General features: G+C 42.0%; 1 protein-coding gene across 13 annotated transcripts in view; it reads right to left on the reverse strand.

Annotated features, from left to right (window-relative positions):
* The window catches only part of FANCM (FA complementation group M), a 147954-nt gene that overhangs the window by 74961 nt on the left and 60876 nt on the right, over positions 1–12117 (reverse strand). For 11 of the 13 annotated variants that reach the window (XR_012159625.1, XM_073350242.1, XM_073350241.1 and 8 more), the window contains 3 exons: positions 11464–11596; positions 5569–5700; positions 4874–4972 (listed from right to left, as the gene is read on the reverse strand). Coding sequence is in view for 12 of the 13 variants with exons in the window: in XM_073350242.1 (XP_073206343.1) it covers positions 4874–4972; positions 5569–5700; positions 11464–11596 (364 nt within the window). In the remaining variant the exon portion in view is untranslated. The remainder of the gene's footprint in view (positions 1–4873; positions 4973–5568; positions 5701–11463; positions 11597–12117) is intronic. The other 2 variants (XM_073350245.1, XM_073350247.1) reach the window with 2 other exon arrangements.

Genomic DNA, 12117 nt, shown 5'->3' on the forward strand with positions numbered 1-12117 from the left:
GATTGTTCATTGTTCTTAAGATCCAAGGGTCTGGGTCTGTAGTCACCTAGGCAAATTGGTGAGGCTTTTTACCAAACCTTGTCCAGGAAGTGGGGTGCAAGGTTTTGGGAAGTATTTTGGGGGGAAAGACGCGTCCAAACAGCTCTTCCCCAGTAACCAGTATTAGTTTGGTGGTGGTAGTGGCCAATCCAAGGACAAAGGGTGGAATATTTTGTACCTTGGGGAAGTTTTGACCTAAGCTGGTAAAGATAAGCTTAGGAGGTTTTTCATGCAGGTCCCCACATCTGTACCCTAGAGTTCAGAGTGGGGGAGGAACCTTGACAGCATACATCAGGCTTCCTGCCCATGGCAGGAGGAAGGCATCAGAGAGGGAGCCCTTGCCCAGACCCTGTCTGGAGCAAAATCTGTGGCACATCCTGTTCTGCCTGGTCGCGAACAAATCCACTTCGGGAGTTCCCCACCTCTCGAAGATCATGCTGGCTACCTTCTGGTGAAGCACCCACTTGTGGTCAGAGGAGAAGTCCCTGCTTAGGTGATATGCTAGTGTGTTTTTGGCACCCAGAAGGTGACACGCTTCTAGATGGATTCCGTGGTCGATGCAAAAGTCCCAGAGACAGAGTGCCGAGGATTGCACGTCGCCTTGTCTGTTGATACAGAACATCAAGGCTGTGTTGTCCATGAGGACTCTGACCACTCTGCCCAACAGGTAAGGTCGGAAGACTGTGCATGTACTGTGCACTGCCCTGAGCTCTTTGACAGTGAAGTGTAGTATCGATTCCTCTGGGGACCACATACCTTGGGTCTGGAGGGTGCTGAGGTGTGACCCCCAGCCGAAGTCCAGGGCATCCGAAACCAACTCGACTGAGTGAGGAGTGCTGACAAAGGGAACACCTTCTAGGACTTTCCTGGGGTTGGTCCACCATAGCAGCAAGGTAAGTACTGTCATGGGGATGGTGACGACCTTCTCCAGGTGGTCCCTGGACTGGGAGTAGACCGTCGCCAGCCACTGCTGCAGTGGTTGCATCCAGAGCCTGGCGTGGCGCACCACATATGTACACGCTGCCATGTGACCTAGCAGACACAGGCAAACCCTGGCCGTGGTCAGGGGAAATGCAGAGACTTCCGCGATGAGGTACATCAGTGTCCTGAATCTCTCCAGTGACAGGAACGCCCTGGCTCAGGTCGAGTCGAGCACTGCGCTGATGAACTCTATCCTATGTACCGGAACCAACATGGATTTTTTGTCGTTTACCAACAGACCGAGGCAATGGCAGGAGGCTAACAGCTTCATGACATCCCTTTGTACCTGGCTCTGCCCTTGACTAGCCAGTCATCTAGGTATGAGTAGATCTGGACACCCCGACATCTGAGGTAGGCAGCCACCACTGAAATGCTCTTGGTAAATACCTGCGGTGTTGTTGCTAGGCCAAACGGGAGGACTGCAAACTGACAGGGTTTGGGACCCACTGTAAACCAGAGGAAGCGTCTGTGTCCCTCGAAGATGGCAATGTGAAAGTATGCACTTTTCAGATTGAGGGTGGCATACCAGTCTTCCGGATCCAGGGAAGGGATGATGGAGGCCAGGGAAACCATGAGGAACTTCAGCTTTGCTAGGAAGCGGTTCAGGTCTCGTAGGTCCAGAATAGGTTGTAGACCGCCCTTGACCTTAAAAAGTACCAGGAACAGAACCCCTTGTTCTTGAACTCTGGAGGAATGACCTCCACCACACCTACCTGCAGTAATCCCTCTACCTCCTGCATGAGGAGACCCTCATGAGAAGGGTCTCTGAAGAGGGACAGGGAGGGGGGTTGGAAAGAGGGGTAGAAAGTAACTGAAGGGTGTAACTCCACGCCATCGTACTGAGGACTCATCTTTCCGACATTATAGATGCCCACGCAGGGAGGAAAGGAGAAAGGCAGTTGGTAAAAATAAGGGAGGGAGGATCCTGGGAACAGTCTGGTATGCTGCCCTCGGGTGCACCCTGAAAATGAGCACTTGCCCGCTTACATATTGTGGGTCGAGCTCAACCGAGAGGTTGATAATCAAGTTGGGCCATTTCCAGCACAAATCCACGTTTTCTCACCCTCGTTTGTGTGCGTGTGTGGGGGGGGTGGGGGAGGGTGAGAAAACCTGGATTTGTGCTGGAAATGGCCCAACTTGATTATCATACACATTGTAAGGAGAGTGATCACTTTAGATAAGCTATTACCAGCAGGAGAGTGGGGTGGGAGGAGGTATTGTTTCATGGTCTCTGTGTATATAATGTCTTCTGCAGTTTCCACAGTATGCATCCGATGAAGTGAGCTGTAGCTCACGAAAGCTTATGCTCAAATAAATTGGTTAGTCTCTAAGGTGCCACAAGTCCTCCTTTTCTTTTTGCGAATACAGACTAACACAGCTCTTACTCTGAAACCACTCATAAGTATATGCATATTACATAGATATAGATCTCTCTCTATATATATCCACTCTGTATTTAAAGAATAAGTGATATAAATTTGAAAAGAATACACCGTACTCTTCATATATAACGAAATGGTTAAATTGCTACTTTAAGTATAAAATTCATTTTACCCTTGGAGCCATGGTCAGTACCTCCATATATAAATGACATTATATATATATATATATATATATACTCAATGTGACTGAATATACCCCTAAACACTTGTAATAATCTTTGCATAAAAAATGCCTTATAAAGCATCATTTGAAAACTCAATTTGCTGGTCAGTATTGTCTGATAAAGTATGTGTGGCATGATCGTACCCTAGTACGTCACATTCATGTAATATGTCATGATTCCATGTGACCAGAGAGATGAGATCAACTTGCCAAGCTGGCCTACTTTAAATTTGTTTCTTCATGCAGTCCTTAATTTTAGGATTCCTCCAATTGTTCTTTTCAAATCAATGGTTTCAGCACTAAAAACTGTTTTATTTTCAAACATTTAACTCTTGCTTCCTGATGCCAATGCATATATAAATATATGGAGTAGGATTGAGGGGAAAGAGAGGTTGTTTTTGGTGTCATAAATTCTCAATGTTGCAAACACAGATTGCTCTACAAGAAGAAGTCTCAGAAATTCTGAAACTAAGACTGGAATCACTTTTAAATAGTCAGACTTTTTAAGCCTAATTAACTTGATACAGGTGAATCATTTAACGTTATCTGAAAGTGCTCTTTTCTCTGAAGCACCAAAATAAACATTTTGCATTATTTAAAGCACAAATATATGCACTGATTATCTTAGGTGACTTTTATGGCTTTTCACAGAATCCCAAATTAGGAGCGTCAAGCGTTGTACCCTTGAACTCCATAATGAAGAGTGACATACCTTTTCCTCCCCATTAACTGAAGTTTTCAGTGGGAGAGCTCTTCCAATTCTTCCTCCCAAGGAAGGAACTTTTGCATAAAACAATATGAATTTTAATTTTTAACACTTTTTAACACACAACATAAACCCTATAAATCACACTAAAGTGAATCAAGTAAAAATACTACAAAGAAACAGAAAACTCAAAACAGATTAACAACATATCACATATGAGGATTTTGTTTATTTTCAATCCAACTCATTCTTAAAATTTCACATTTTTCCTTTAGTTATGTAGAAGTCACTTTGTCTGAAAACTTTGTTCCTTGTTCCAAGTTCTCTGCCACTCAGGAAGATGACACTGCATCAGTTCTTGTTTACACTTTAAAATATTTCCTGCACAATCATATTAACAAGATTTTTTTAAAATGAAAGCATAGCTTCAGGGGCATAATTCTGCAGCGTGAGTTGGATTCCACAGCCTGTTCCGTGGCCATGAAATCCTGGAACAAATGAGACCCCAGTAATAAAACTAAAATGTTTATTATCATTGTTTTAACATTTGGTTAGCGTTGTGAAAGAATGTATAGTAAAATAAGGTTAACATAACCTATAAGGGAATTTCACTTAAATAATTCTATGATGGCAACTTGTTTTTTCAGGGATTGCAACGGGGTCCACTCATCACTCTGGTGCCTCCTCAGCCTGTCTTGGGAATTAGCTCTGCTGTTGAGTGTGCCCCCTTTATGTGGTGCATTGCCGCCGTGATTCCTGCTCTTGGACCCACGTCTCTCCAAGGACCATGGTGTCCTCTTCAGCGACACAGCCCTCCGGCCGTGCCACACACTGTGATCCCCCATTCCAGAGGACCTGCAGTATACTGTTCAGCCACTTCCTGCCAGTGGCAAACTGCAGTCCATGGTCTAGCCACTTCCCGCGTGGCTCCGGCACCCCCTTTACCCTTGTATCAGCGCCTCAGTCTGCAACCCCCCAGCAGTCAGCCAGGAGTTGTCTCTGGCTTCCTCGGCAGTTCTCTTGGCCCTTCAGGGACACAGTCCTTCCTCCCTGGGCTCCCAGCAGAGAACTGCCCTACTCTGCCTTGTAGCTTCCTTTTTATATGGGCCTACTCAGCCCTGATTGGCTGCCACCAGCACAGCCTCCCTAGGGCTCCTTTTAACCCCTTTTCTGCCAGTGAGGGGCAGCCGCCCCATCACAGGGATATTTTTTCAAGTGGATAAAATAAAAATACCTACAAAAATATGCAAGACTTTCAATCAATTAAGGAATTAGAACATAAGAATGGCCATACTGGGTCAGACCAATGGTCCATCTAGCCCAGTATCCTGTCTGCCAACAGTGGCCAATGCCAGGTGCTTCAGAGGGAATGAACGGAACAGGTAATCATCAAGTGATCCATCCTTTGTCACTCATTCCTAGTGTCTGGCAAAAAGAGGCTAGGAACATTTCAATTAAAATGAATGAAACAATTAAAGAAGAATATTATGGATTCATACCCAGATAGTGCTATTAGATTACGTTTTGGAGACTAACATTTACCTGTACATCCCTTCCAAGATTTGAAGTGTTCTACTACAACCTCTTCTAATTTCTTTAATTTTGGATGACTGTAGATGATTTTATTTTTATTTGCAGGTCCTGTAAACCAAATAAAGTCATTTTAAAAAATATACCTGTGTGTCTTTTTTGGAATAAGTATATAAGAGGTTCTGTGAACTTTGTTTTCTTGTCTACTTCTCTCTTCCAAGTCTGAGAAGCACCAATTCCCAACATTTCCAATCTAATTACAATAACTATCTAGCACATGAACTTCAGTGAACTCATTACTGAAGCGCATGTTTGTTAAACCCAGTTTTTCAAGACCAGAACATTACTTTTGTTGTGGTCAAATTAAAAAAGTATTGCACAAGGCTAGTTAAGAGATTATAATAATAATTTATAGTTAAATTCTAACTGAACTTCAAGGCTTCAGATCTACAAAACTGTGATTTGAAGACAGATGGAACTGTTTAAATAGAACACATAAAAGCTGCAATGTAACTACCATCCAGTTTTGTGCACTAGGAAAGAGAGGCACCACACTGAATATCAGACTTATTTTGCATCACGAATAATCAGCAGTTAGGCTTTATGTTGAATAGACCTTCTGCCAGATTTAAATTTTGAGGGGAAAAAGTGCTCTTCTAGAAAAAATTCAGGAAGCAAATATGCTGACTTCAAAGGTAAACACTGACCTGTTCTATTGTTGTAAAGAAAATTTCCATTTGCTGAAGTCACAGATGTGTCTGAAAACATGTTTTCAAGTTGCCGATACAATTTCATGAAGTCCTCATTCCGGCTAAGTTCATTCCTGGCACGAGTCAACCCTTTATAAAAAGATAAGATGGTTTAATATTCAAACTCTTGAGTAATCTTAAAAATTTGGTGTTTTGCTACATATAAATTGAATTTAATTCAGAATCAATTCCACATTTCCTTAACTGAAACCGAAATAGAATTTTCTGAAGCAGCTAAGGTTATAATGGAAAGGCTTATGTAATTGGGAGTAAGTATTATTTCAGGGGGTGTTAGCGTGTAAGTACGAGGACTAAATGCACATAACGGAAGTCTACATCCTGTTGAGGAAAATTAAAAATGATTATTAAAGAACTCTTAAGCTTGTCCTTTTCACCAACAGAAGTTAGTCCAACAAAAGACATTACCTCACTCACCTTGTCTCTTTAATATTATCCAGTTTAAATTAGGAAACTGGCCAGCTGTTGAAGATGCTTTCTGCACTCAAGGGGACCCATAGCTGAAAACAGTTGAGCTACTAGTGTAAGCAGGACAGTGTTACATGTCTTCTTGAACGTTTCTGTAACAGTGCAGAAAAAAGGTTTGCCCTGGTTACCCTAACAGCTGAACTATTGCCAGCACTGGTTCAAGGGAGCCCACTGTAACGGAGACTGTTGTCAGTAATCAACTTCCCATTGTAGAAAGGGCTTAAGGAAGCAGTGAAACGGAAGAAATGGGAAAAATAATAAATGCATACTCCAGTGCATGCATCTACTAATACAACAGTAATAGTCTGTTGTATTAGTAGATAGTAATAAAATGTCAAAGTAAGCATGTATGAAAGCAGTAATTGTAAAAATACCAACACATGAATGTCACAAGACACTAGCATATACATTACTATTTGCTAATGATTTCTATGATCTGAGGCATTCTGTAAGATTGTTTTTTTTTTTACATTGGTATCAAATCATCCAGAAGTGCTAATGGTATCATGAATACAAGGTCTCATCAGAGAGCTCCTGTCGGCTTAATAACGCCACACGTCTGCAAGAAGCAGTAGCTATATCAGTGGGAGAAGCTCTCCTGCCAACACACAGCTGTCTACACAGGGAGTTAAGATCGGTATAACTACACTGCTCACACCCTGGACTGATGTAGTTCTTCCGAAGCAAGTGTGTACTGTAGACGTGGCCAGATTCATATTAGTTTCTTTCTAAATTAATAAGGATGTGTGTATATTGCATTGGAAATCCAGGGTCAGACTCAAGTGTGAGTCCAACCCCGCCCTACCAGCCACACACAAATCTTTCTGACTTGGGTCAGCAAGCACTCAGGACCTGGCTCCTTGGATTCATCTGGGGAGCGTGTAGAGAAGTCCAAGCCCTAGTCCCACTGTGAGCTGGGTCTAAGCCCCATCATTTTGCAGTGTGGATGCAGTTCAAGCCACAAACTCAAGTCAAAAGGTCTGCATAGTGCAGTATGGATACGCTAGCATGATTGAGAGACCCGGGTCCCACAACTGTAGACCCAGGTTTACAATGCAGTGTGGATGCTCAAGCATACCAAGGCCACAAGCACAGGTCCCACAGACCAGGGTTTACAACACATTGTAGACATATCCTAAGTGGTTAAAATATATTGTGTATCTTATTCTATACATCTGTTTGTACCCTGAACCCTTTCTAGATATGTGGTTCTCAGCCTTTTCCATACCATGGCCCCATGTTACAAAAGAAAGTGTATGGACCAACATTCCTTTCCATCTAGCCACAAAGAAAGGGTGGGTGGTAGTTACCCCATGTCATAAATATAAAGGGAAGGGTAAACCCCTTTGAAATCCCTCCTGGCCAGGGGAAAGCTCCTCTCACCTGTAAAGGGTTAAGAAGCTAAAGGTAACTTCGCTGGCACCTGACCAAAATGACCAATGAGGAGACAAGATACTTTCAAAAGCTGGGAGGAGAGAGAGAAACAAAGGGTCTGTGTGTCTGTCTATATTCTGTCTTTGTCGGGGATAGACCAAGAATGGAGTCTTAGAACTTTTAGTAAGTAATCTAACTAGGTACGTGTTAGATTATGATTTCTTTAAATGGCTGAGAAAAGAACTGTGCTGAATAGAATAACTATTTCTGTCTGTGTATCTTTTTTGTAACTTAAGATTTTGCCTAGAGGGGTTCTCTGTGTTTTTGAATCTAATTACCCTGTAAGGTATCTACCATCCTGATTTTACAGGGGGGATTTCTTTATTTCTATTTACTTCTATTTTTATTAAAAGTCTTCTTGTAAGAAACTGAATGCTTTTTCATTGTTCTCAGATCCAAGGGTTTGGGTCTGTAGTCACCTAGGCAAATTGGTGAGGCTTTTTACCAAACCTTGTCCAGGAAGTGGGGTGCAAGGTTTTGGGAAGTATTTTGGGGGGAAAGACGCGTCCAAACAGCTCTTCCCCAGTAACTAGTATTAGTCTGGTGATGGTAGCGGCCAATCCAAGGACAAAGGGTGGAATATTTTGTACCTTGGGGAAGTTTTGACCTAAGCTGGTAAAGATAAGCTTAGGAAGTTTTTCATGCAGGTCCCCACATCTGTACCCTAGAGTTCAGAGTGAGGGAGGAACCTTGACACCCCAGGTTGAGAAAGAGGTTACTCGCCAGTAACTGTTATTGCTTGAATGTGACACCCCTGCACACTCACACTTCTGCAGCTGGCATCTCTTGGCATAGAGCTGCCCAACCATATTGAGAGCCATTTTGCCCCTTGAGGAGAATTCCAAAGACTCCAACCACTCCTCAGTTCCTTGCCTAATTTTGGAATTATTAAACTGAGACTCAAAAGAAGTGGGGGCAAGTTGATGATGAGTAGGAATATGCAGAGGCAACATGCCTGATGAACAGTTACTGGTAAATCTCTTTTCCAGTGGCTCTGCATTCTCCCATTTGTGGGAGATTAGTGAGCAGTACCTCTCAGAAGATGGGATGAGCAATTCCAGGTGAACAAGGACTTAAAAATGAGCATCACCTTTGGATGACAGATCAAGAGAGTATTAGAAGTGCCTACAATCTTGCTCTCCCAGATCTGACCCAGTGAAGGACAACAATTTTTTTGCGTTAAGACCATACAGTTTTTCAAGTAATGGCTTTGCAATTTCTATAAAAAAACTAGTAAGGAAGCCTGTAATATGGGTGCTGTGTTCAGATTAGTTAATACCTTTTGATATATCCATATAACTGAACACGGACAAGTCATAACAAGGGCATAAATGAGACTTGGGAAAATACAGACAGGTTAGTGACTTCTCCAAGATGGAAACAGATGGCTGGAGACTGAAAATGGGCATGAGGACACTGACAAATCACATTTCTCATATGCTCTACAGTTTAGAGAATATTTGCCATCTGGCCTGTATCTAACTAAGTCTGTGGGCTGAAAGGCTATGAGGAATGACTTCTTCACAGATGTCTGCTGTATGGTACAGATGATACTCTGACAAACCAGAGGTCCCAAGAGCTTTGTGAAACAAGACTCCAATCCCAAAAGCAAAAAAAAAGATACATGAAGCAGAGGAAATATCCCATGACAGCTACATCCACCTCATGATGACAAAGATCCAATGAATTGGGAAGACGTATCATATTCAAAGGCAAACCCTGGTAAGGATTACTAACATCATCTTGGCTCCGTACCAGCTGATCACAGAATCACAGAATATCAGGGTTGGAAGGGACCTCAGGAGGTCATCTAGTCCAACCCCCTGCTCAAAGCAGGACCGATCCCCGACTAAATCACAGACAGATCTCGTGAACCAATAGGATCAAAGAGAATACACAGAGGAATTTCTGATTCCAGCCCAAGACAAGGGGCTTCTATCAAGGACATTAAGTCTTGTTTGACCATGTATCAGAACTGGAGACAATGAGCGGTCTCCTTGCCTAGTCAGGACTACTCTCCTTGTACTACACAATACCCGAACAAGACCTAAGACAGACATCTGTGTCATTGCATGTAAACTCTCTTCAAAGTATTTGCCTGGACATAGCTCTCCACCCTACACCACATGAGTATGTGGTATTGGCCAAAGAGAGACAGCCTGCCAAGCTAAACAAAACAGCTCTCAACTCCAGAACACTGGCATGAAGCTTTCATCTGGGACGAGATCCACAAACATTGAAAAGGTGGGGGTGAGGTGGCAAGATAAATATCCCAGTCCACATCTGGAAATATTCCTTTAGAGATGGTAAGTGAGGTGAGAAGGGAATTCCCTTATATATGCGTTTCCTTCACCTTTTCCATCTTGAATGATCTGAGATTTAAGTGGCTCAGTTGTAAGTAGGGTCAGAAGAGGTAGAATCTTTGTAAATCAGTGTTGTGAAGACCACCGATATAGCCTGGGTGTGGTATCACCCAGTTACACTGTTAAGGAGCCTGTCTGTGGGCCAAGGTCCAGATGCGGAAATGAATGAAAAAATGCCCTGACACCTGGAAACTTGAACATTTCTACTGATTTCATCTGGAGGACTCCCACAAAAGGAAATTCTAGACCCTCAGTAAGCTATCTCTGCAGGAACTGAAAGTAAACCATCTGTAACCATCACCTTTGTGTAGTGTTTATCTGAGATTAAGTTTCTGATACTGGAAAGACTCCAGGACAGGAGATCTAGGTATAAGAGTGCCAACATAGTATACCCCAAAGGATCAGGGGACTATTGTGCTCCCTATAAAAACAGAGTTAACCATGCCAGGTTCTCAACACCAGACTCAGACTATCCAGTTAGGTCTGGGGACACATCCTCTGAGCAACTTATGCTAGACAGAGGCCCACTGCATGTGAATATGCTGTATTGCACTTAGACTAGTACATCACCAAAGCTGACACTGGATGAGGAAAGCATCAAGGATCCTGTGTGCAATAACTGCACCTTTGGCAGTAAAGAAGGAATTAGCAGCAGTTGGGACCATTCCCATTTTATACTCTCAGAACCCATCACCATATATATATATATATATATATATATATATATATATATATATATACACACACACACACATACACACACACACACACGCATTAGGAAGGGGCAAGTGGCCCCAGATGCTGCTCTCTAGAAGATTACACAGCTTGATGCCAGGAGGTACTAATCCCACGAACAGGAATGTGCAGAGGCCAGTCAAAGAAGAATCCAGGTTTTATACAACAGTAAGATCTTTTCTACACCATCAAAAATGGAACACACTATACTCCACTGGTGATGGCGAGGGAGGAAGAGGTAGTGCAGACAGTGTTCAGGCACTTTACCGTCACGTACCTAACCCTGCAGAGCCAGGAGACATGATGGTAAAAACACCAGAGTGCTGCCCACGCTCTGTCTTCCATGGCTGCTATTACCAATAGAGCTGAATTGTTGGGGAATTACAGGTCCTTTTTTTTTTTTTTTTTTTTTTTTTTGGCCAGTGTAGACACTGCCTTAAAGACCTAATCCATTTCTGCACAGACCTTTTAATGGCTGGTTCTATCTCTATTCTGGTCTATTGCTGTATCGTGCTCTGAACTCTGATTGCATCTTCCTCATACTTCACTGATCTATCTCCATACACACATCATTGCTTTCCCAATCTAACTACACTATCTCATCTACAGATTATTTCAAGTCTTACATTGAGCATGATATTTTCATCAAAATGTAAGCTGCAAAAAGAAAATATACAAATTTTATTTGCAACTCATTTTTTAAACTATTTTTGTTCTAAATAATTTTAAATACTCATATATACCTGGTACTCAACGTAATATGTTTTTATTTCCTAGTAATTAATTGGAGGAGGAAATAAGGAGCAGAGATAGTTTGTTTGTGAATGCATTTTACCTTTTGATCCATCCATAATTCCACACAGGAAGATAAATAATGATCGTGTTCCCATCTGCAGGAGTAGTTCATAACCATGATACAAACTAATGCAAAGAGCAAAATCTCCTTCAATTACGCCCTGTTGTATCCCCTAATAAAACAATTATGACACATTGGATTAAATAAAAGAGGTCAATAAGCAACAGGGATCAAACTGCAATTTTTGATGCCAAAAATCAGTTTAACATTTGAAAAATGAAACTGCAAAAGAAAACAATACTGAATTGGTGGTTTGTTCCCCAAAAACCTCATGAACCAGGCTGGAAATGGTTTGGGAAAGTTTCCTAATAATTAATAAAAGTAACCTTTTTTCTCAAAGGAGTCATGGAAGAATTTTGATAAAGGAATCACTTGAGAATAATGGACATTGGCAAAAATATTTTCAAAATACACCAATGCTGTTTTGCTTGTCCTCTGGAATAAATTAACTATCTGCCTTACCAAGAGAATACCATTTTGTTGTACTGCTCTTTTTGTTGTACTGCTTGTTGTGTTTGGCAGGATGGGATTTCCTTTACACTTACCCAACCTAAGCATCTTGAGTTGATAAAGTTGTACTGGTTGTTATAAATTACATTCTCTGTTATGCTTAAGGCACTCATCGGACTTTGG

Source organism: Lepidochelys kempii, chromosome 6 (genome assembly GCF_965140265.1).
Source record: "Lepidochelys kempii isolate rLepKem1 chromosome 6, rLepKem1.hap2, whole genome shotgun sequence".
NCBI classification, from domain to species: Eukaryota; Metazoa; Chordata; order Testudines; family Cheloniidae; genus Lepidochelys; species Lepidochelys kempii.